Here is a 26727-nt window from a genome sequence, read left to right as displayed (position 1 = left end):
TTATTATATTTCTGTCTGTGTTCGCGTTAAAGGAGAACTGCGGGGTTAGGGCTTTTCCCCATAGTTCTCCTAAGGGTAACGCGAGGACACAAACTAGCGTCCTCCCGTCACCCAAAGCTCAGTATACCACGAGATAGTTAGGTTTCTTCATTTTGAAAGATATCATGAATTACACTTGCATGCATTACACATAGACATACATCTGTTAAACAGATAATTAAGTGAAGTCGAGCCAGCTTTAACATTTTCTGGAGTAGTGTTTAGAAACACTGTACCAAACTGAGAAAACTTCCTAATCCTCCAAATATAAAGTATTTAAGATAATGGGTCCTGTGCTGGTCTATGACATCATGGTTGCAAGGTGGAGTATTTGCACAGACATAGGTTTCATAAAGTGGCACAGATCTTATAACCGTTATTAGCCATGGATGGGGCACATTTGCACTAGCTTAAAATGTTTTTATAGCAGTAGAGTAAGTAAGCAAATATTTCTTCTTGGTTATATTTTGTACTGTCTGATAGAGTTGCCAGAAGAATATTGTGACCGGAATTGCATTTAAAGCATCAGGAATAAGCATATGCATTAGATTAAAACGTGTCTAGTCTAAGTAATTCAAAGCTTATGTTAGTGTAATTTAAATGGATGAAAGATGTATGAAAATCAAATGTTATACTTTTTTCAATGCATCTAAGAAACAAATTCAGTTGTTTGGTGTTTTTGGCATGTTCTCTAGCTCTTAATTGTGCACCCAGACATAATAAACAAGCTGTATTTAACATTTCCAATGGGATCCTTTTGTATTAACTCTTAAGATATCATATTTAATAGGAACCCCATCCCAACTTTTTCCTAAATGTAAAAAACTTTTTGACTTTAACAGCATTAAAGGGGCACTGTCACCTTGCCCATTTAGAGCATAGTGACAGTGGCTTTGCAAAGGCCCCCCAAACCAAATTTCCTCACCGTACCTGCACTCCCCTGCTGCTCCTTTCTCCATCTCAGCCAAGGACAATATCTGGTTCTGTCACTTATGTGAGGGAGTCTCTGACCTTTTCCAGTGAATGCTTGGGTCTAACAGCCAATAACTAGGCCTGAGCACTATCACACAGTGATAACACAATTTCCCTTATTGTCCAACACCAGTCTACACCTTGGATTTCAGTGTAATCTGCAGCACATGTAGGAACTGGAAGGGAGTGTTGATCTGGCTCAGGGTAGGGTCCTTTTCAAAGACACTGTTAGTTTGTGCTGCATGAGCAAGGTACCATTGTCTCTTTAAAACTAAATTTTTTGTTACGTTCAAAAACTTCAAAATTAATCTCACAAAATATGTACCACATGTAAAAAAGCTAAACTTTATTAAATATATTTTCCCTATAATTTTTGTCCTTTTTTATCATGCTCCTAAAGAGAACCTGTAGTTTTCAGTACACTTTTTAGTAAAGAACACGTGGCTTTATGGTGTTTCATGTTTATATTTTCAGTAGATAGTAAAGATTTTTGTTGAAGCCGTTTATGATATTGTACATGTATTTATATTTATGAGATGTTTCTAAAAAAAAAAAAAAATTCTTAAAACAGACAACAAAAAGCCTATATAGCAACACAAGGTCCCCTGGCAGAGACAACGGAAGACTTCTGGAGAATGCTATGGGAACACAACTCAACCATTGTTGTTATGCTAACAAAGCTCAGAGAAATGGGCAGAGTGAGTATATGATTTTATTTATTTTTATAATAAAAGTAAAACAATTAATCCTTTTGCTGCCACCAGCACATGAGTTGGTGGCAGAACTGGCCTCTAAACACTTCGTGTTAACATTTTTTTAGCTGACTGTTGACTTACCTGGAAGTGATTTACATCCAGAGATACCAGATCATGCTTCCTCCCTCTGGACCCTGTTGCTTCTCCTGTGGGCCTGTGACGGACATTGAGGGTTTCGGTGGGTAGAGGAAAGAGACCAGCGAACATTCTTTTGCTGATTTCCCATTCATTTGATAAATGAAGAAAAACATATTAGAATTACAATTGAATTTCTGGCAGAAGAGGGTTGTGCATCTAAGGAAATCGAAAATCAGCTAAAGAATGTTTATGGGGACGCTATAGTGGACATTAGCAATGTGAGGTGTTGGGTAAAGAAGTTTCAAGAAGGAGAAACCAAAATTCCACTAGAGCGTCCCCATAAACATTATTTAGTTGATTATGGATTTCCTTAAGTGCGCAACCCTCTTTCTACAGAATTTCAGTTACCACTCGTTGTTTTAGCCTCAGATCCATGGTTGTAATTACTCAGTCTGAAAAAGAAAAGCGTACATTAGTGGGGTAAGGACACCTCTATAAAATGGTACGTGAACATTCACAGTCACTCTAATAGATCTCAAATTACAGTCATGGAGGCATTACTTTTTGACCCTTGTACTTAAATAATTGTTTTATATATTACAAATTAGGTAGTTCATTTTCTGTTATCTATAGTTTTCAAGAGACAATAGACTATGCTCTTGTCGATTGCCAACTTTAAAAAGATAGAACATGTTTGACCACACTAGCCCATTTTTTTATACTGTTTAGTACAGGCAGCCACGGGTACAAGGGCTGCTTTATTATTGTAGACAGACTCTATTGCCTGCATTTACATTATTTTTCAGTGGTATGCAGTAAACTGTAAAGCTCCAGTTATCAGGGAGTGCTTCTCAAGCATCAGAAATGTGCATAATGAGCCTCATCTGGATGCCATGTTTATGTATATGTTGACTGTAGAGTGACTTGTGGTCAGGCAATTCAAGTCATTTCATATTCATAACAGGCAATAAATGAGCTTTAAAACAAATTCTCCCTGACCTCTGTAGCTGCATTTACTGTGAAGCATTTCATTCTCAAACTTCTACCGTTTTGCTGAAGTCATCCAAATTATTCCTCTCAACTCACTCTGTTCCCCCTCCCAGGGCACCTGCTCTGTGTTTATTTTAAACAATAGAAGGCAGTTAGTCACTGCTGGGAGGAGGGAGGATGGTGAGCTAAGCTGCAAAGAGAACAAGTTGAATGCTTCTGTGAAATTCAAGAATTAATTGCACCAAAATACCTGCAGTTAGGGTTTGTTTTAAAGCTTATTTCCTGATTGTTAGGAATATGTAAATACTTGAATGTCCATAGCCTGGCCACAGTTTCAGTTTAAAGGTACCTGATCAAGGCCTTTCTGGTTAATGAAGTTAACAGCACATATATTGTGATATCTTCTCATAGGTAGGACATTTAAAATTTAAAAAGGAGTACTTAAAGTGACATTAAACCCTCAGATTTTTTAACATAAAACAATACTGTAATGTGTGCCTTGCTGTAATCCATGGTAGTTTCCCTTCTCTTTGCTGCTCTTCCTTTTAAATCCTCATGTCTTCTCGTGCTTGGGGAGAACTTCCCTTTACAGCTGAGTGCCTCTTCCTGTAGTGCTGGCTTAGGTTGCAAACCTACACACAGACACCATGTAGCCATTCCAGAGACAAGGCAGCCTGCTGCAAAACAGAAGTTCTGCCCAGCATGAGAACAGATACAGATTTAAAAGGAAGAGCAGCAAAGAGAAGGGAAACTACCATGGATTACAGTAAGGCACACATTACAGTATTGTTTTATGTTAAAAAATCTGAGAGTTTAATGTCACTTTAACATGTAATGATTCATATTTTAGTTATATTTTTAATTATGTCCTTTACCTAATTAATTTATGTTTCCAGGAAAAATGTCATCAATATTGGCCTGCAGAGCGGTCTGCTCGGTATCAGTACTTTGTGGTGGATCCAATGGCAGAATATAACATGCCACAATACATCCTCCGAGAATTTAAAGTAACAGATGCTCGGGTAAGTTATCTCAGCTACATGAGAAGACTCAATTCTGCTTGTCTGTTTTAGCAAAGGAAATAATAGAAATTAGAACACATTAAAGCATAGGATGGGTATGCAGCTTAACCTACACATGATATCCTGTACTAAATACTAACAAGCTTTACGGCTTATACTCCTGATTCTGACTTTAGCGACATCTTGCAGTCATTTCTGTCTCATACACACATTGAAATGTTGAACTGCTTGGCTGGTGAACTAGGCTACTTAGTTTACACACAGGATTCAACCTTTCCTCATTCTCAAGGAATTTCATGCTTATCATACTTATTCAGTAACTTAGCCGGACCTTTTGCCAGCTATGATTCTCCACAGCAATGGGATCAAGCCCAACATCCAATCTGTCTACTATTAAATGTCATAAGATTGCCAAAATGCGAAGGAACTGTAATGTTGGGGAGCTCACAGAGCACTCGCACAGGCTTTTCCATTAACAAAACATCTTTATTTTCTGTTCAAAAGGCAGGCAGTAAAAGGAAGTCCAACATAAATAGCTTGCGGCAGCATATAACAGATATGGGCTCACCAATCCTCAGTGTCCCAGTCCTGTAACACTTTAAACGTTTCTCTTGCAGCACGGCTGCTCCGGCCTCAATCCTCCAGGCCACTGTCTGTTACCTCCAGACAACTCCCAGTAACGTGCCAACCCGCACAATAGGCTGCACAAACCTGCAGCTCCCTGCTGCACTGGCCTTCACTGACTCCTAGGTGGAGTTCTCCTGACTCACAGGTAGGGCCCTGAACATGAGCCAGCGTTCTTCTCATAAGGGCTGTGCCCAGGTGCACAATCTTTCAGTGCTGGTTACCCCTAAAGCCTGGACCCAGGAATGGAGATTTCATCCCTCCCAATGCTCTTTGAAATCTCCCAGTTCCAGGAACCCAAGCCAAATCAGGAAAACCTGGGCAGACCCGCAAAGCCAGCTCTTTCCCAGTAAATGTTTGCACTTTCTGGAACTGCTCAGCCCCACTGGCTGAGAGACCTGGGTGACAATATTGCCAAAAGACACCCTGGCATTGCCACGCACTGCCACAGAACATATACATGGAAAATATGTTATCCACTTCTTTGCCCAAAAAATGTAATTGTATCAAGACATTTTTCAATAGATTAAAATCCTTATGTTTAGTGTATAATCCGAAGTGCTCAATACACAATTTAATTTCCTAATGCTGTATTCACATGTTTTACATGCGCAATATGTGTATGTGTGGTGTTCTTTGTTGCCACTCATTTTGAATAGCCACCCAGTGCAGATATAGTGTCAATCTTTCTTTAGCATACCGCAATGCATGTATACATTTACATGTGCTGCGGTATGCTGAGTTTCCAAAAATAAGTGCTGGTACTTTTTTCCTTGGTGTACTAAGTTGAATGGGCTACTTATCACAACACACCTCAGTACATGAAAATACACAGATAAATGCACACTGAGAGGTACAAATGGGCAGGTGAGGTTGTATTCACTTCAGTCATCCAATTACTGTATGTGCAAGCAAAAATCCTGTTTTTGTTTTTCTAACACGTAACAGGATATACAAAGTGAACATAGCTTCACCATATTTACTAAGCTAAGTGAGCATTAAGTTTTGCAAGCGAATATTCTCTACTCCTTTAGTAAATCAATGCAAGTGAATACAATGATAGTTATGGCTGAGAATACTGAGAATTAGTACAAAAAAAATCTGTATCACACTGTACACATTATATATCCCAAGCGCATCATACTTAGGCAGGAGGCATTCTCAGTTTTCAAGACCAGACCAAAATGTCAGACATCTCCAAGGTGTGTCCCCATACATCTGATTTCTGGATGAAGGGTCTCATAATTAAGATATCTCTTCCTTAGATGTGTTACTTGATCTACCAGCACACCGGATCTCTCATCTAAAGAATAGCAAAACCTCTTAAAAAGATGATTTCACACATCCTTATAGCCACTTGATGTCTTATACCATTAAAATGAAATTCTGCATTAGCACATTCTAGAAATGAACTTATCATGCAAATAAAGGATATTTAGAAAATTGAGCAGCTTTCAGCCTTCTTGAAAAATACAAATGAAGCTCATAATAAAACATTGAGAATCTGCAATTTTATACACTAGGAGAGCTGTCTTTGGACACTCTTTCCATTTATATGCACTCTGTTACCAAAGTATAGTTCTTTAAAACACTTACTTGACATCCTACTTGGCAAGCTTCTGGTATTTTATCAGTGGCCAGTGAGACATTCATTTATAGAATATTTTACATTGCAATATTTTTTCTTTCACACCAGTTTGTGTTAGGTGGGGGTAGTCAAACTTGTTATATTAGTTTATGTTTTGTTACATTGTATGTCCTGCAATGTTTTAAAACATACAAATACAGTGGTACCTCGGTTCACGAACGTCTCTGTTTGCGAACAATTCGGTTCGCTTCGGGTGACACATGGGCATGCCTTCCTCTAGTCGAGATCACAGTTTGATTTGTTTCACGACCAAATCGGTTTGCGACCAGAATCGCGGAACGAATTAAGTTTGTGAACCGAGGTATACAAAATTAATATATTAAATCTTAACTGTATTTGTGGCAATATCAGATTATGCTTTTTTTATAATATAATTTCTATGCCAACTAACAGACATATACAGTTTTTTTTTGTGTGGTATAGATAACATAAGTACTATGTTTTATTTGTTGTGAGCAGATGGTATGACAGTTCACTTGTCTTCTGATGTGTTCCACCTTTCATCTCATCCATTCAGAATTGATCTAAGACTCCTCTGCTTTCATTTCCAACCAATTTAAACTTAATGTGGCAAGTCCTGTAATCCTTTTCACCTTGTGTGACTATTACCTGGCTTTGCCCTACTGTAAACAAAGGCCATCTTAATAAGGACATATTATTGATTCAAACCGTCACTCACTGTGCTCTGTCTTCATTCCACAATGCATTTTAAAATTGTAAGTTCTCATTTCTTCCAACAAAAGGAGGAGCTAATTGTTATCAAAGTAAATCAATAATGGTGCAAAAAGCATTCAGAGTACATTTTGTATGTACTATCATTTTACATGTGTAAAATTTTACATGTATAGGTATGTTTTTGTGTTGTAATACAGGACTTACACAACTGTTTTATAATTCTCCATTAGAAAATTATAGCTATATGTCTCACTGACAAAAAGTTAATGTGGAAATCCTGAACACCATTTTTTTTAAAGAATCACTAACAAGCTTTAATAACAATTTAGTAAACACTGTGGGGGGAATTTATCAAAACTGGAGCAGCTGTTCATGGCAACCAATCAGCAAATCTCTTTTATTTTCAAATCTTAACTGAACAAACTGAAGAGAGAAGCTGATTGGTTGCCATGGGCAACTGCTCCAGTTTTTGTCTGCTCCAGTTTTGATAAATCACCCCCACTGAGTTCAATAAAAGAGATAAAAATGAGGAACAAATTTGAGTAAATACATAAAATTTACATTAAAACTGATTTAGTTTACTAGTTAGTTAGATACATTCTGTTGCTACCTTCCCTGTTCCTTGAAACTGTTTCGTTTTGCCCAATAGGATTATAGTTGGTTTTGGCCACTTATTTTACCTAACTGTTACTTCTTTAACAGTTTTCAGTGATAACTTTCATAAGAAACATCATAATAAAACCATAGGCAGTTTGGTGGTCACTAAAATGTAACTGCCCTAGGCCAGGTCTGCATAGCCTCTCCACAAATTATTGAAGGTTTTTAATCTATTGACGCTAAACATTTCACACCTGAACACAATTTAGAACATTATTGTATCAGTGCACTTTATGGATTTATGGAGTTTGTTAAAGAAAAGTAACCTCTTTTTACAGGATGGTCAGTCACGGACAGTAAGACAATTCCAGTTTACTGACTGGCCAGAACAAGGAGTGCCAAAGTCCGGAGAAGGATTTATCGACTTCATAGGACAAGTACATAAAACAAAAGAACAGTTTGGTCAAGATGGTCCAATATCTGTACATTGCAGGTATGTTTTAGGAGTGGTTTAACCCTGTCATGTCAAGAGGTATTTAAAGCATAGGAGCCCAGAACAAATTTAGGAGCACCAGTATGCATTGGTTAACTTTATGACTAATTTGCTTCTTATATCATTTTTACATTTTAAACGATTTATAATAATTTTATTTCCAGCACTATTTTAAAAAATGGCTCTGTATATATACAGTGTGTGTGTGTGTGTGTATGTATATATATATATATATTTATTTATGTTTATTCATTTTTTTAAAATAATAGAATTGTATCAGTTACAGTATTTAACAAAAGCAAATTGCCATCTATAGACTGAAGTGTCCTGTGCAACTATTCCTAACATAGTTATCACATGATGGGTTCCTGTTTGTAAGTAGGGACCAAAACTGCCATTGAAAACCAGGGTTGACAGCTAGCAGCTGCACACAGTTTTAAGCTTGTAGCAGTCAAAGGGATGACATATATTAACACATCCTCAGTACTAGGTATTGTGTAGGAGAGTGCTTATACAGCTTGTGGGCAGGAAGTGGTTAACTTTTATTCAGCACGGACAGCAAGGTGGGATTACCGAATATATGTTCCTGAATGATTTGGTCTATATGCATTTGTGTATATTGTTTACATTACTTATAAATCAGAAAAAGGGAAATCTTTGCATAGCTTATACCCAATCACTGGATGAGTAATTTAATAAAAATCTTGGACATGGTTGGACAATTGATGGGAAGACAGCTTCACGTTATTTACTAAGCTAACTAAACACAACAGAAAAAACACTCTACTTCTCTATTAAATCAACCCGCTACCTTTTTCTTTAACCAGTTGACATCCGCGGTGTTAAACCCCCTTCCCATCCAGGCCATTTTTCAGTATTCAGCGCTGCGGTACTTTAACTGACATTTATTCCGTCATGCAGCGCTGTACTGAAATGAATTTTATACCCTTTTTTAGGGACAGATAGAGCTTTCTTTTGGTGGTATTTATTCACCACTGGGGGTTTTATTTTTTTACTATATTAAGGAAAAATTACCGAAATTGAAAAAAAAAAAACAGTTTCCCCTATATTAAATGATAAAACATTTATTATTACCCAATTTTTTGGTAAAATATAAAAGATGGGGTCACGTCGGGTAAAAAGACACTAAACATGTCAAGCCTTAAAATTGCGTGCGCGCGCGAAACCTCAAAAAACGATAATACCCAAAATTGGCTCTAGGCGACGCTTTAAAAGCTGTTACCGCTCATCAGTTTAGTGTTATCAGTGATTGATGGCCCTAAAATGATTGCTCTCACTGCGACGTTCGCGGCGATATGTAACATGTGTAGCGCAATTGTAATTTTTGCGCGCTGGGGCACCGGACGCGTATTTACGTTTATAGGCGCGTAAACGTGGGGGTGGGGGAGTTAAACATTTTGGGGGGGTTTTTTTCCTCTTTTTTTATATGTGGCTTTTATTTTATTTTATTTTTTTATGTGTTACTTTTCTTTTTTTTTATTTATATTTTTTTTTTGCACTTATTGTTATTGCTATTTATATAGGGGGATAACAACCCCCTATATAATAGCAAAGGCACACTGACAGGTCCTCTTTATGGAGATATTAGGGGTCTCTAGGACCCCTAATATCACCTATGGACCCCAAAAGAAGCTGATAAAGCAGAGATCTGCTTTATCAGCTTCTTCTCTCTCCAGATGACTGACAGGTGAATGCGGAAGTGATGTAACACACATCACTTCTGCATTCACAGCCCGGACGGGGATCAGCAAGGAGCTGATCTCCCGTCCTCCTCCTCCTGACGCCCTCGGAGCCGGTCCCGGGATCCAAGATGGGGCAGCGGATCCCGGGAATCAAGGTGAGGGGTCAGGGGGAAAAAAAAAAAAAAAAAAAAAACCGGAAGCGCCGAGCGGGCGCGGGGGGGGGGGGGATGGGTGCCGCGAACGAGCACATATAGGCGATCGGCGGGCTATGGACCCGCTGATCGCCTATATGTGAAACACCCGGTACCGGGTGTTCGCATTGGACGGGTCTTTTCTGCCCGTGCGTGCCCGCTAGGGGGCGCGCGCGAGCAGAAAAAAATTGCCGTCTGGAGACGGCAAACCGCAGATGCTGCAGTGCCGTCCGTCCGTTTTTTTACTACGGGCGGACGGCAAGAGGTTAAATAAATATTAAAAATTTTATATGTGTTACATAACATAACAAAAAATACAAAAGACGTTTACAAACACCCAATTTAAAACTCACCTGTAAGAAAAACATTTGCACAGTCCCAGCATCACAAAATCACATGATATCCTAGTGGAGCAAAATCAGAAATCACTCTTGTGAATCGCTCTTTACAATGACCCCTCATACAATATATATGTGGACTTCTATTTAAAAAGGGATAAGCAGAAAAAGGGAGGTGAGCGCATGCTTGAAGTTCCCTCATATGCTTGCCCCTAGTCCTTTGAAAGATGACTTCAGAAATTCTAATTCGAATACTTGTCCAGGTCAGTGCTTTAGAAAGTACTGAAGCTGATGGCTCAGTATTACAGCCAGACAACTAGATTTTTTAAAAGGGGGAAGTGAGCAATGGCAGCCTACAAATTCTCTCTACAGGTTTTCTTTAATAGATGTTGCACCAATAAAAGTATTCAAGGCTCAGAAAGATCAAAGTACAAAACAATAGTTTAAAATGTATGTGAACAATAAGCCTCCAATTTTCTTCTTTTTGGTCTGTGAAATATACTATTGAACATGTTTTGTTATATCTGTTTAATAAGTGCAAAAAATACTTGTTGGTCCTGCAAGAAATTTTGTATTGCCTGTAATTAGTTAGTATTGTTCCTATTTATCTCCAGAGGCTACAGAATCCCCCCCCCACCCCTCTATCTTATGGAGAAGAGAAGAGGGGGAGGTGTTTTGTTCTCCTGCCCTAGGGTGACAATACGGTTTTGCTATAGATCCAGTACAGTGAGTTAGTATTATCACCCTAGGACAGAAAGTGTGTTATTCACAAGATCACCAGGTAAAAGTAAAGGGGGGAAAAAGCCTGAGAAGAAGAAAAAGAAAACGAATGCAGCCACCACATCTAAGGACTGGTAATATGCAATCTATTGCATGTTTGTTCTTGGGTTTAGATACACAAGTCTATTTGATCAGGGCTTCCAATCAAAGATTGGGATAACTAGGAAGCAAAGGTTAGTGTTATTGATAAACTCCCCTGTCCTCTTGCCACCAGTACCTTAGGCATCAGATAGGAGGTGCTTTCTGAATTTTTAATGAATGTACTCTTAATAAACAGCGTTAGATCACTCTGAAATAATAATCTGATTTGTTTATTGTTTACAGTTGTTCATTTTTCAGAGATATAATAATTGTTCAACACAGAAAGGTGCCCCTGTTTATATGCTTTGTTTACATGGAAAGCATGCTTTATGTACATTAGGGACACCACACTGTTTTAATAAAGTTTTCCCTATAATAAAAAATAAGATGTACATGTATATCTTAAAATTGAAAGGTGTTGCCAAGGTTGTGAGATATTCATAAAACGGTACATAACACACATGATAGAAAGGCACTGTCTGCTAGAGAAACAGCCAGTGGCAAGTTGAATCCTTTCTGGATTTGCTTTTGCTGTTAAAAGAAATCAAAGGTAACATTTATATTGTCTACTGGAAACATTGGTTATCTATTCTCTCTGGCTTCATAAATCACTTTGGTTATCTCACGACTTCGACTGGACAGTAGCCTGTGGGTAAATTATTAATGTCTTGGAACTGACATGCTTTCCTTCTTTAATTAAAACAGCAGCATATAATACTTCATTGGGTACAAATTAATTGTTTGATACAATTTTGTAGGCATCATTCCACACTCTGGAAAATACACCACTTTTTATTTAAATTTTTATTTAGTGAAACAAGCAATGCATTGGAAAATAGAGAATTTCTGGTTTTATTGTTTCTTTTAATTATACTGGGGATAGAGAGAAGTAGAGAACATTAATTTAGCATAGTGAATAAGATGAAGCTGTTTTCACTTTAAATTAAAAAGGATAAAAACAGAGCTTTTTCTTGCGCACAATATGATTTTTTACTTGAACAAAGCTTTAGCTAAAAATTGAATGTTAACTTTGCATAATCTTGTTCACATTGAGGTTGATTTGTTAAAGGAATTAAGGCTTTGTCAAAGTGAATATTCACATTGCAAAGTGTCTGCTCACTTTGAAAAGGGAATGTGAGTAAATAAGGTAAAGCTGCATTCATTTGAAATACTCACTCATGTGCTAACAAAAAATCAGTGTTCAAAGTGAACAGTTCATCACTTCATTTACTACAATTTACTTTGCAAGCTGAACATATGCTTTGCAAAGTGAACATTCCCTTTGCTAGGTTAGCAGCCTCTGCTCTTTTATTAAAACATTGCAATACATGCCCTACTGTCCAGATTACTTTTTAGTCAAATGGCTAATTGAAAATGGCACATATAGATAAGGCCATACACTATATAGCTGATTTTACAATACCTATACACTCTCCTTTAGATTTACAAAACTGTGTAATACGAGAACAAACCTTAACAATTCATTCAAATGGTTATCAAATAAGGTAGGGCCTAGCATTACATAGTTGATGGTAAATCTAAAGGATATTGTACAATCAGATTGTATATTGTTTGGCTGATAGACAGACAGAGAGTGGTTGGAGTGCATCTAGTGGTTACATATGGCTTATCAATTTATTCATGTATGCAGCATGCAGGTCATGTTCAAGTGCACCTGTGCCCAGACTGTGGTCACTAAAGTATGTAAAGTACAATCAGCAAACACATTTTACAACAACCCTTGCTCCCCTCTGTAGCTACTGGCACTCTGGAGTAATTCATAATCAAAGTTCAGACTCTGAAGTCAGGTGTCTGCCTGTTCCTAACAGCTTACATCTCCTGTTGTTTATACATATTATATTAGTTATATTATATAAGGGTGGCAGGTGCCAGATCCATGCTGCCAGAGAAAAACAAGGGAGAAAAGCGGACATTTCAGTTCTTCTGTTGTGAACTTTGAAGATGCATTGCTCCTTACCTATAGAGGTCAGGGAGGGCATGTATTAAAGGTCTTTTACTGTTTTTAAGAATATTTAAATCCTTCAAAGTCCAAGCATGACTTGGACAGGAAAAAATATTAACAATGTGTGAAATAAGTCCCATAATATCTTGATACCCTTATGCTTTGCTTATAATTATAATAAACATTTTTCATCCAGCAATTTATTAACATTCTCATATCCTTTTAACAGTGCCGGCGTAGGAAGGACTGGAGTATTCATAACTCTAAGTATTGTATTGGAAAGGATGAGATATGAAGGTGTTGTAGATATCTTCCAGACTGTCAAAATGCTGAGAACACAGCGACCTGCAATGGTACAGACAGAGGTGAGTGGATCTGCTAACAATGCCCACAAGAGATTTGTTATCATTATTGTGTGCCCTTTCTTTGCCTTTGTCTTCTAAACTACATTAACTGTTTATTCATTGTGATAGTAGTGTTATGTTATGCTGTCAAGAGCAGGAAGTGCTGCCATTTAGACACATATGACTCCTGGTGTTTTACTATCTGTAACTAGACATTTTGTTGTTGATAGCTACTAAGGCTACACATATATACAAAATGACTCTGCCCTAAATTCTACCACTAATGTTTACTAAGCTGCTGTGCTATATTTACAAATGATATATGATAAATATTAAATAGTGCAAAGCTCTGAAACTATCAATATATAAAACCCTGCACAATGAAAGATCTTAAACAGACTAATAGATTATTCTAAACTCAACCCCTGTACTTCCAATGAATATAAAAGCTTTTCAACATCTCTTCTCTATCACACATATGGGAAGCATAAATATGTAAAAGTAAAAATATAAACAAAAGTGCAGCCCAAAAACAATATAAACTTTAAATATGGTATCTCTATTTTGTTGAGTCGATCCAAACTAAGGGGGCACATAGTTATTAAAAGAGCACCTGGAATATCCTGGTCACAGCATAATTTATATTTGTGGTAGATGATAAGTGCTATTGGATAATGTGCTATTGAATAAGACGGTTCCCCATCAGGTCAGTGGGCGGATTCCATTGCCAAACTGCAAGTTACTGGCTATGTAATCTGGCCACTGCCTGCTGTATATCAGTAGCAGAGTGTACCAGATGGGGTACTAGTCCCTCAGCATACCCATCAGGCTTCGCCTACTGTCAGGATCACCGGTTAGGGTGCTGACAGCTCCACAGCTACACACATGTCCCTGTTCTAACAAGTACATGAATCTGTAGCAAGCACTGACATATATAAGTACCTGTAAAAAAAACATTTACTGTGTTGATAGACAACGGAATTCTCAAGAGTGTTATAGACACTCATTATGAATTCCAGGGACTCTCTTTTCTAACCTAACTAATCAGACAAACTGGGCAGCAGTCATCTCATGTCATTGTACATTTTAAGATGCCTATCTAAAATAAGATATCAGGTTTTTTTTGGCCTCCCCCCCAAAAAAAGTTTGCCATGCCGTATTTACTCTTTCCTTGCTCCAGTGCTGTCATAAACTTCCTCCTTGGTCCAGGGCTGCTGGTCCTCTTGTGGAAGAACAGCATTATTCTGCCCATATCTTGTGAGCCCAGCCTCTTGTTGACACACCCCCTGGGTGAGCATCATAACCCCAAGCTGACTCACAGTACTACAGGACTCAATGGTACTAAGACATCATTATGTAAGCGTGGCTCAGTCTAGAAGGAAGGCCCACCCCCACCGAGGAACAAGAGGAAGCTCCCACAATGTTATCAGACCTGCAAAAAGACTTCCATAAAAACAGGTATGTATAGAGAGTTGAAAGAAAAAGATACAGAGGAGGGGGCTTCAGGGAGGGTGGGGGGCAGTGGAAGTAGACAAACTACTGGAGTTCCGCGTTAGCAATAAAGGAGAATTATGAGGCGAGTGATTTTCACTCAGCCTCATAATCTGAGCCGACCTGTGACAATGAAACTGTCACGGGTCGGCTCAGTAGATCGGGAAGTGAGCGAACACATACTGTCGCTCACTCACTTCTCGATCTATCCGTACAGAGACTGGCAGAACGGACAGGGGAGGGGGCGGGTACAGCTGGCACTGCCTCTAGATAGGCATAGCCAGCTGTCACTCACGCAGCTGGGTGGATCCAGACATAATTGTTGGGATCGGTTCCGGCTGCGGCGTCTCAGTATACCGTGAGCTGTAGCTCGCGGTATACTGAGCTTTGAGTGACGGGAGGACGCTAGTTTGTGTCCTCCCGTTACCCTTAGGAGAACTATGGGGAAAAGCACTGACCCTATCGTTCTCCTTTAAACAGAAAGCTGAAGTTAAAATACAAAAATGCTTCCAATGACACAACAGTGTCTAGCAATGCATTCTTTAATACAGAGGTTCTGAACAACTCGTGCTGTTATTTGCCTCAGAATAGTCAAGTCAATTCAATTCCCTATATCAGCCAGTGACTATATTAATGGGTCACATATATACTGTACAGCATGTATACAACACTATATACACAGCAACAGTGATGAGTAGATTGCAACTTTATAAACTGACAATATTGTATACAGACTGAATAGCAGTAATAAATACAAGAGAATAACTTTCCATGCTACTTTTTGTCATTTTGTGACAATATATAAGTCCTAGCACTGGCTACATCACATGCTGGAATTGTTGCATGCTTGTATTTATATATAGTTACTTTTAGATATTGACACAACAGCATTTTTGCTCAAGTACTTGTTGATATAGAAAATTATGTTAATCCAGAAGCTGGCTGTAAGGCTTTATTGAATTAATGTACTGAATTTATTATAGTACACAAATTCTGGATGGATAATCAAGTGAGATCGACAAGTTATATTTGCTGAAAACCTTGAAGTGTAAACTTCATTAGACTTGAAACACTTTCTGTCTTCTAAAAACTGCAAGTGCTTGCAAAATGAGACCTATTTCCTTACCAACTCAGTGGGCTCTGAAGTACATTATGAAAATACAAATAAAAGTTCCTCTGGAGGTTCTATCTAAACACTGAGAAAATTGAACAAAGATGTGCACTTTAGATATACAGTTAAATTGCATTTAAGGTACAGTGTAGGCATTGTCTCTTCTGGCCTGAGAAGAACCTGTTTGTGTTCTGTTCTTTTGAATAATGCCTATACTTGCATATCATTCCACATGAGAAAACATTAAACAGCAACAGCTAAAGCTATATATTCCACTCCACATCATTTTCTATTCTTATAAAATGTTGATTTTTGTTCCATTTTCAGACATTTCCAGTTTTTCATTTCAGTAAATGTGTGCAATGGATCTAAAAGCAAATGAAGGTTTGGTAACCCCAAAAATGCAAACATTTGTTAGTACTGATTTGTTAAAGCTGAACTCCAGGCAGATATGAAGGACAGATTAATGCAGCTCTATTTTCTTTAACCTCTTGCCGCCCGCCCGTAGTAAAAAAACGGACGGACGGCACTGCTGCATCTGCGGGTTGCCGTCTCCAGACGGCAATTTTTTTCTGCTCGCGCGCGCCCCCCACGCACGGGCAGAAAAGACCCGATCAATGCACACACCCGTTACCGGGTGTTTCACATATAGGCGATCGGCGGGTCTATAGCCCGCCGATCGCCTATATGTGCTCGTTCGCGGCATAAAGTACCGCAGCGCTGAATACTGAAAAATGGCCTGGATGGGAAGGGGGTTTAACACCGCGGATGTCAACTGGTTAATATAACTTCAAACATGTTGTTTTTTAAATGGAAACAGTGTAAGTTATTTGACCCCTTAGTGACACAGCTTTAGAAAAATGTTTAGTTCCTGGGGACCGCAGCAATTTTGCCTTTTTTAAATTCAATAATTTTTTATTGAGAACCAGAAAATTTCCAAGATTGGTACAATACAGATAGGCTCATTACATGTTATGAGATATTAATACACATGTAACACATATCTTCTCCATGCTCATAGCTTATCGTGATACAGTAATTTCAGCATTGTTCTCCATAACAATATATATTGTAAATCAGGCAGGAACAAAGAATCATAGGGGGGGGTAGATATAGAAGAACAGGTAGAGGGGGATAAGGGAAGCCAAGTGTCTAGAGTATGCATCACATATAAATCATCGCACGTGGTTTTATGGAACTGATTGTGAATTCCAAAGAGACCAGTCTCTATAGAAGCGCCCAGTGGAGCCATCTTGGAACGACATTATCCTCTCATTCTGGTAGTGTAAATTCACTATAGCTACAGTCTCGGAGATATTTGGTGCAGTTAAACTCTTCCAATGGCGCACTATGGTTAATCTTGCCGCTAGTAAAATGTGGGACACTAAAATCCGATATTGTGGTGGGAGTCTTTCAATACCTATGGATAACACTGCCAATTCCGGTGATGGCCGTATGAAAAAGCCCGTGGTGTGTGATATCTTCCGGAAGACTTGGCACCAGAAGCTCCTCAGACACCTACATGACCATTGCGGTGCGGGTAAGACCCGAAAGTCGCTTTAATCAGCCTCGAGGCCCGTCGCCGCACGGAGCTCTAGCAAGAAGCGTCCATGCAGCGCGCCAGCAAGCCACGCCCCCCAATTTTGCCTTTTTTGCACTTTGTTTGTTTAACCAAAATTCCCATCTTCCCATCATTCATTGCACCTACACATATTATATACCATTTTTAATGGACAAAATGGGCTTTAAGTTGATGTGACATATGCATCTATAAATTCTTAATTTTATTTTATTTTTTATGCAAAAAAAGTGGGAAAAAAATGTTTCACAGTTTTGCCAATAATAATGTGTACATAGTTAGTGTAGCTAACAGAAAGTTATTCATAATTAATTATTTTATTTGTCCTGATTGATAGGGTATATCATATGTCTGGGATTTCAGTTTATTGTGGGAGTTATAGGTCACAATTTTAGTGTGGAACACTTTTAGAATTTGGTATGTTTGTGTCCTAACTTTAATAGCCTCCTCAGCACTATATTTTCTTATAATTTTTTTAAAACCTTTTTTTTTTTAACTTTTTATCTTTTTAAATTTTTCAAAATGTTAAAAACTTTTTTTTAAACTGTTTAAAACATGTTTTAAACTAAGGGGCACTAAAGGGTTATTTTTTTATTTACAGGGGCTTTGATACTTAGAGGGTTATTCACAAAGCTGCCAAAGGCAGCCGTGTGAATAACCGACCCATAGTGAAGTGAGCCGAACGCTGTTTGGCTATTCACTTCAGGCTTGTACGGCTGATTTAAGCCATACATCAGTTGAAATCAGCCGTACATCGGTTTGTTTCAGCCGGCTTCGGGTCGCCCGAACATGCTGAGCCGAAGCCAACTGAAGCAAACCGAAGTGCAGAAAGAGTTCGACTCAGCCGATCCAACATGTTTAATTACAAAAATGATATACATATGTTCATGGAGATTTGATATGAACCTCATAAAGTAACAGTCTGTATTGCTGGTTACATCCCTTTTAAGTGTGGGTTCATTATCCTGTCCCTGTGTGTCTTGCTGGCTGCAGCATTAGCCTAGTCAGCTGTGGCTTATTGAATCTGATCACACCTCCAGCTCTGGAATTGGCCTGGTCTCTGGTGGCACCTTATTTAAGAATCATCAACCTGTGCCTCTGTGCTTGTAGTAGCTTTTGCTGCACTAGCTTATCTTTCTTCAGTTATGACCATGGTCTGCCCCTGGATTACGCTTTGCCCACTGCCAGCCCTGACCTTAGCTCGTGCCCAGATTACTCTTTGCCAGCAGCCTGCCCTGACCTTAGCCCGTGCCCACATTACCCTTTACCAGCCACCATCTTTGACCTCATCTCATCTCTGGAAAACCCTGGTGGTGCCTTTATCTTCAGTCCGTATCTCTGCTTGGTACCTGGGGCTTGTCTGGGGCCTCATTCAGTCAGAGCATATAGTGCAAATCCTGGGGGCATTCAAGTACCGCTAGGCACACTTGCCTTATGGGAACAGCAGCTGCTACAGATGAAACAACTCGATACTGTTTCCTCTGACTGTGAGTGTCTGCAGCCGGTCCTGACATCGACATCAATGAACAGGAAGCACTCAGTACAGAGGCTTCCTGTTCATTCACAGACTGAAACATTTACTGCCTCCCCAGTTATGAATGGACAGGACAGAGCACCTGTTCATTCATAAGCTGGGCACATAGTGTTTACTATGTCCCCAGTCATGAATAAACAGGAAGTGATGTGTACCACTTCATGTTCATAACTGGGGAGATAGTAAACAGTTACTATCTCCCTAGTTATGAATAAACACCGGAATAATCAGTACTGATCACCCTGGTGTTTATCCAGTACAGGGAAGGGTCGGTAATGTCACCAGCACACCAAATTCTGAGTGGCTCATACAAATTCTGCATCCTGACTCTTCCCGCCCGCAGTTCTTTCCTCCCTGCTGGGCGCCGGCAGCATGGATACATGGATACTCTATTTTCCCTCTAATCCCCACTGTCTCTGCTGATACAGGCGGGGGAGAGCAGCAGTAACTGGAGGAGATCAGATCATGGGGAACAGATTGCCAGCGCCCAGCAGGAAAGATCGAGGTCCAGAGCAGCGGTGGGGGGAGGGGAAATCTAATTTTGAACGGAAAGCCACTGATGATAGCTATTCACTTACACAGAAGAGACAGGGGGACCCTTCTGTTATAAGCTTATGATTGCTGAAGTGACTATGAGCCTATAGCAGAAGGTTGAATGCAGTCGACGTAAAGCATACCGAGCTGGCCAGCTGGGAAAATCTTTTTCCACTGTATGCCTTATTTTGATGGCAGGGAAAGGGTTAAAGGGCATATGTTTTAGGAGAAATCAACAAACCTGCTTTATTTGGAAAGTTGAAATCCAGATTCCAGTATGAAAAAGTCTCCCTCTTTCGATTTTTGGTAAATGGTACAATCTGCAGCCTTGTCTTGATTTCTGGTATTTATTTTCTTTAGTGCATTCTAAATAATTGCAAGGACCATATTTCTTACAAGAAACATATTTATCACAAGAAAAGGGAGCTCTGACTTCACAGTAAAATTATATATTTAAATAAATTATGAAAGATACATAAGTGTAGTATCTGACAACAGTCAACACTCATTTCTGTTTGATGGGTTTTATTTACTGTGCTGTGGTCAAGCCAAATTTGTGAACTGTGACCTTTTTTATTTTTATTCTTTTTTTTTTTAGCTGTCATATAAACTATCAATTGATTTAAATAATTTTCTTTATTTTTAGGACCAGTATCAGTTCTGCTATCGAGCAGGGCTTGAATATTTGGGCAGCTTTGATCACTATGCAACGTAGAAGTTTTGACCCATGCTGGAATTCACCTGCAGGCCCTTCAAGATCCAGAGAGCCTCCTCTGAGCCATAAAGTGTGCTTGGGAAGTATTTAACTCCTAGGTCAAGACCAATTACAATAATTGGAACCAGACAAAAATAAAATTAAATAAAGAAAAATACAAACTATTTTTTTGGGTGGACCAAGAATGCACAGTTCAATAACCTAAGCAAATGGTAAAAATTGAGGCTTGTGAAACAGCTGAAGGATTTATTTCACCATCATGTCTCAAGGAATCAAATGCCATGGGAGGAAAAAAGCAAAATAAGAAACATTATCCTCCCAGGACCGCATGAGTGTTCAAAGATGAAGCTTAGGAATGCAACAGCAGGATGTTAAATACGTCAGCTTCACCTTCTTAAGACAAGTGCAGTTTTTGCAGCGATAGCAACCCTTCTCTATCAACAATCATGATAATGCATTAGTAAAACAAATGGGTGGGAAGTGTCTAAAGAAAATCAAAGTCATTTATTTAGTTTTTTAGTATTGTAAAGATACTGCTGACCTGTGCTTCATTATTAACTGTGTAAACTTTCTTTTCTTTTTTTTTAACAAACAATTTATAAAAAAGTAAATAAAACATTGCATAACTGTTATTTTCGATCAAAAATTGTATTTTTTTTTATGCGGTAGAACTGTTATATGTAATACTTCTCATTAGAGACACTATAACATTTAAAATTATGCATATTGTGCACCCTCACATTAAATCATCCCTTTAATTTTTTTAATCACAGCCTTTATTTCCTGTTACTTTATGACATTTTTAACATATCTATTTTTTGCAACAAGTTAAAGACAAGCTAATTTTTTTTCATCTTGCTTGGAATCAACAGGGAGTCGCAAAGTATAAAGCTGCTGTAAACATAATTATATATAAAATTATATATACAGTATATGTATATAAATACACACACAAGCACACACACACATACACATAAATATATATATATATATCTCTGTTCTTCCATGTTTTTAGTTTTGTTAATCAATGTGGAGATTTTTACAACCCATAAGACCATCTCATGTCAACCTGAAGGTTACATTTTCAATGTGTATTATTTTTGGCATTTATTTGGAAAGAAATGAGGAATGCACATCAGTGATATTCTAGGTTAGCCACCCAAATAGGTAGACACATTTCTATGTGCTCGCCAATGTATGTACTTTATGAAGCCGCTTTATATTTTTATCCCTTTAGTGCAATAATAAACCATCTTGTATATTATACAGCGTATGTGCATGCAAGAAAGGTCAGTGTTTATGGGAGAGAAACATATTGTATTATAAGATGTATGAAAGAGTTTTCATGCAAATTGTATCCAATCATTTATTGTGTGTGCTATATAATTAAAAATATCATTTGTAAAATATGTTTAAAAAAAAAGAAAAACAAAAAATATCACACAAGGGCAAAGCCAAAAATCACTGCTCTGCTTTGAAACAATGTAGATTTTGCATCATGGCAGTTTTAAAAAATGCTTTTTTGTTTTGTTTTGTTTTTCGTTTTTGCATTTAGAGTGCCTTATATTTAATGCTTTTAAGCTTCATTATTTTTTGGACTTTCTCAGTCTGCTTTTCCATAATTTCATATCTGGTTTATTTCAGAAATATGTATTTTATATGAATTTTTTGTAACATTAACCATTATTTTTTTTTCATAGTGAGAGCAGTATGTAGGAGATGAGTAATTATTATTAGCACTTCCATACTAGCAAGAGCTAATTTCTTCAGCTTTCAGCTGTCAAAAACAAAACTTCACCTGCTACCTGCTGACAGTGGAGACATCTTTTTTGCGAGTTGTAACAATGTTTATTGTAGCTTATCATTTCAGTAGGATCTAGCAACTTGAAAATGATCTGGTATTTGGTGTGCCTTTGTGATGTTACTAGGTGCTAATGAATTGATTGGCTGCTCTGCCCATCATATTGGTAGGCCACGGCATAAGTGGGTCCTAGTAAAGTGTGTTCTTATGAATAACAATTAATTCATCAATATGGTTGCTTCCACTGGATGAAGGCTAAAGGTGTAATTTTTGGAGTGCATTTTGGAATGGGACTTGCCATGTGAACAGCACAAGTAGGCACTTTATTAAAGTAATTTAATTTTTTACATGATATTTGTTGTGCCATTGTGTTGATTCACTGCTCATTTCAGCCAACCATCTTACATTCATCTTCTCCATGAAATAATGTAAAACAAAAGTTTTATCAAGCAGGTTTGAGAATGTTTGCATTTCTGGATCCATGACGTGCAATGTTTTTTTTCTGCACATGCTCACTTCATGCTTGGCAACCATCTTGAAAAATAGCCTCTGTGAAGGGTTGTGTCATAGCACTTTTGTAATTGTTAATAATAATGGAAGGCTACCTCGGATTCAAAGACATATATCAAAGCAACATAAAAAAGAATGTGCTTTTCTTGGGGTATCTTTATTATTATTTTTCTTGTCTGAACAGTATTCATTATTCATGGAATTGTTCTTAATGTATTTGTTAAACAATTGCAATCAAAAATAGGAGTTATATCATCTCTGTTAATATTTATTATTGCATAGATCATATTTTTATAGTCACTGCAACAGAACTAAATGTTATAGAACATTGTGTTTCAAAAAATTGTGTTGCTTAATCCCATTCTCTCATTTACATACTGTAGATTGGGTTACAATCATTGATGTGCATTCCACTTTCTGTGTATTGTCTGTATTATCATAATACTTAATTAAAAAAAGCATCTTTATCTGCAAAATACATCAAAGGCAGAAAATGCATTTCTTAAGAAGTATTGGTACGGTGCTATTATTTACCTATATTAGTATAGTTATGTATAATTTTATAATTAGTTACATTGAAAGAAAACATAAACACAATTTGTATTGAACTTCATTTTAGCTCTCTTTTTTTCCCTTTTTTGTTTTCTTTAACACTTGGTTAGTATTGAAGATGATGACTTGGAGGTGGGCCTTTTGGGGAGAATTGCACTTTCTAAAACTTTGTACTATGCACTGCCCTATTGATTCTACACCCAGTAATGTTATTACTTGAACCCATCTTTAAACAGCAACAAAAACAAACCAATTGTGCTATAGAATCCACATCTGTGTAAATAACACAATACGTTCAAAATTATGGTTTTGTGTTGAGAAAAGTGCATATTCTTTTTTTGTCCCTTTATTTCCATTTTGATGGCAAGCCTTGCTAAAAAAATACATCTCCCTGATACTCCACAAAAGTTCTATAAAAGTCTGACAATTCCACCTTTTACATATGTTTTGTGGCTTTGCCATTCAAGCTTGGAGTGTCTTTACAAGAATAATACAAATTGTGTTCTTTGCTCTCGTTTTGGATGCATAGACTGAAAAAAAGTTATAAAAAATAAACTTGTAAAATGGCTTGTTAAAAATACAATTACCTCTACTTAGTAGTACGCGTAAATGTTTTACAAGATGAAAGGCGTGCTTTTTATTTTCTTACTTCGTTACATCGGTGGCGAAAGAAGTGTGTCTGAAAATCAGTTCTTTGCTGACACAAGTTCCATTTGTTACAAATGAATTCTAATAAAAATGTCAGTGTTATGCAGTTCTGGTCATCTTTTCTTAATCTGATTCTACCACTCTGGGTTACAGATATAATTACATGCGTGGACCAGTATAATTGTACCTTTGTACATCCTTTGTCAGTTTCTTCTATTTCACTCCATTAATATAATGAAGATGTGTAAATACTCACTGGGAAAATTATTTGGAAGAAATGTAAAAGTAAAACATTTTTATTGTATCTATTTTGCAATAGTCATTCCTATGATCTTTGATGTTTATGCCTAAATTAGTTTTAAAAAGAATCTGTCATCTTAATTAAAAAAAAAACTGCAGGTAGAAAGTACAGTGATCTGGAAGAGCCTGCAGTAGGTGCTAGTCATGTAACCCCACAAAAAATGTTGTTTAGTTTCGGATCCATTCAAATGTTTACATTTTTGGGATTTCGGATCTGAAATTTGATTCGGTTGATTTGATTCTGAATTTTCATTTTGGAACGAAGTCACATGACCGTTCCTGTAATGATTGGCCAAAGAACAGTCACGCGTCTGATTTAGTTTCATTTAAGACGAATGAAAATTTTCGTTAAACAAGCAGTCAGATTCGTTCGCATTCAGACGCGTTACAATTCGGGAATTTGGATGCATCCCAATGTCCGAATTTAACTAAATTCATATGAATATCCATTCGAAACCAACCAAAATGTACATGTCTAGTAGCTACACAAACTTTCCATTTAGGACAGAATCCTAGGCTTTGTGGGAATGGGCTTTCTAGGTCCTAAATTTTGCCCACTCCTCCCTGACTCCTGCACAGTCCTATAGGTTAGTGCATTCACCCATCATAATAATGGGCCAATATGAATAAACAGTGGAAGGTGGGGTTAGCGGCAAGCTCCCACACTACATGGAAGTTTTGCAGCTATCCCTGTCAGAGCCAGCAAGAATAAAACTGACAGGAAGGTTTGGGAGGGTAATCTACCTGAAGGATTCTTTCTTATTAAGATGATTGTGTCAGTAAACTGACATCTGAAAATAGCATGCATTTTCCAGCAATAATATAAAGATTTTTAAGACTTAAGGTGATGTTCACTAAATACATTTGTCTTCTGCCATTGCTTTGTAAAATTAAAACATCACCGCGGCACCGACGTCTGTAGGAAGATTGACTACCTTTTCCTTCAGGTAGTAATGCTGTCAATGAAATTTGAAGGTAACTTTGTTTCTAAAAAACACAGTAGAATGTTTGAAGCTGATAATACATCTTGCAGAGCATGAGTGAAACACACCGCATTGATTAAAGGCTAAGTTACACAAAAACAGATAGTAAGTCACTATCCCTCTATAACCGAACAGTCACCAAATCTCGAATAGCTGGATTTCCTAGATCTGCTCACCCTTCTTTTTTTTTCCATAATAGATTTTTATTAAAGGTTTTTAACATCTGCAACACATACATTGATGATTACTTTCTAATATGTATACTCAATTACAACAGTAGTAACTATGAGACATATACAGCATTGTCTAATGAAATTTAAAATGACTCCGATTCAATTTTACATATGTAGGAAACATTTGGGCTCACTGGAACCAAACTATAACCAAACCTTCAACTTGAGTACTGTAAATCGGGAGCTGATATATTGTTCAACACTTACAAAATTAGAATGCATGTTGTTGCAGAAAGGAATACTAAGGGGAAGTACTATGGGTAGGGCAAGGATGGAAGGTTGGAGAAGCATGGGAAGAGAAGAGAATGCAAGACAGGTAAGGGAGGACAGGGGATAAAAAGGTAGAAAGGACAGTAGAGAGGAGCCATGGATGCTCATTCAGTTATATCAAGGCACATTATAAAACATAGTAATGTCAAACTATCATTTTACTTTAATTATCTAATTTGGAAAATTGGATCCAGGTGTCCCATCTTTTGTGGAACAATTTCCCTGAATTCAATCTATATGCTATTAATCTTTCATAACGACAATTTGAGGACACTCTATGGACAATATCCGAAATGGTCGGAATAGTAGAGGATTTCCAATTTCGGGCTATGAGGATTCTGGCTGAGAATAAAATATGCATAACCACTGATCTGTACTTGATGGGATACTTATCAATATTGATACTGGACAAAAGAGAAGGGTATGCACTGGGTAGGAGTGATCTATTTAAGGAATGTGCAATTAACCAAGCTGGAAGATCCCTACTATTAATAAATTGTTGTTCCATATTGGACCATAGATTATTCGGTGATGGGTGGAACCAGACACAAAGTTGATCCAGCAGGGAAGCATAATAATAATGCCTTAGATTTGGGAGTCCCATCCCCCCTCTACGTTTGTGTCGCCACAGAGTCGTGCGTTGCACTCTGCCTTTCTTGCCTTGCCACACATATTCGTCAATGATACGCTGCATCTGTTGGAAAAAGGATGAGGGAAGTACAATTGGAATGGTTCGGAAAAAGTATAAAATTTTGGGAAGTACGAACATTTTGAAGGACGAGATCCTGCCTATCCATGACAACTCGAATTTAGCCATACGGGCCAAGTCAGATTTCACACACTCTAGAAGGGGTAAGAAATTACTCTTAAAAGTATGATGGGATGGGGATGTAAGTTTTATACCCAGATATGGAATCTGTGACTTAGCCCACGTGTACGGATATATTGCTTGCATAGTACTCAAAACTGCTTTTTTTATATTAATCGGCAGTGCCAGAGATTTCCCAGTATTGACTTTGTAGTATGATAAATCACCAAACATTTGTAATGTATCTTGCACCTCGGCCAGTGAAGAAGCAGGCTCTGACAGTGTGAGGATGATGTTATGAGCTGATGGCTTGGTGTATAATGTTAGTATTGCCGAGAGTATGCTACCCCCCATACCAAAGTGTT

At 37.8% G+C, this 26727-nt stretch overlaps 1 protein-coding gene across 18 annotated transcripts in view; it reads left to right on the top strand.

The window, feature by feature from the left end:
• PTPRD (protein tyrosine phosphatase, receptor type D) overlaps window positions 1–21502 on the top strand; it is a 361390-nt gene extending 339888 nt beyond the window's left edge. For all 18 annotated transcript variants that reach the window (XM_018557538.1, XM_018557524.1, XM_018557525.1 and 15 more), the window contains 5 exons: window positions 1583–1709; window positions 3731–3856; window positions 7739–7893; window positions 13179–13314; window positions 20189–21502. In XM_018557538.1, coding sequence (XP_018413040.1) covers window positions 1583–1709; window positions 3731–3856; window positions 7739–7893; window positions 13179–13314; window positions 20189–20257 — 613 coding nt within the window. In that variant the 3' untranslated portion in view covers window positions 20258–21502. The remainder of the gene's footprint in view (window positions 1–1582; window positions 1710–3730; window positions 3857–7738; window positions 7894–13178; window positions 13315–20188) is intronic.
• Window positions 21503–26727: the final 5225 nt, after the last annotated feature.

This window comes from Nanorana parkeri, unplaced genomic scaffold (genome assembly GCF_000935625.1).
Source record: "Nanorana parkeri isolate BGI_ZX_2015 unplaced genomic scaffold, ASM93562v1 scaffold288, whole genome shotgun sequence".
In the NCBI taxonomy this organism is placed as follows: domain Eukaryota; kingdom Metazoa; phylum Chordata; class Amphibia; order Anura; family Dicroglossidae; genus Nanorana; species Nanorana parkeri.
The sequence above is the reverse complement of the archived record's forward strand: the minus strand, read 5'-3'. Positions and strand labels throughout refer to the sequence as shown.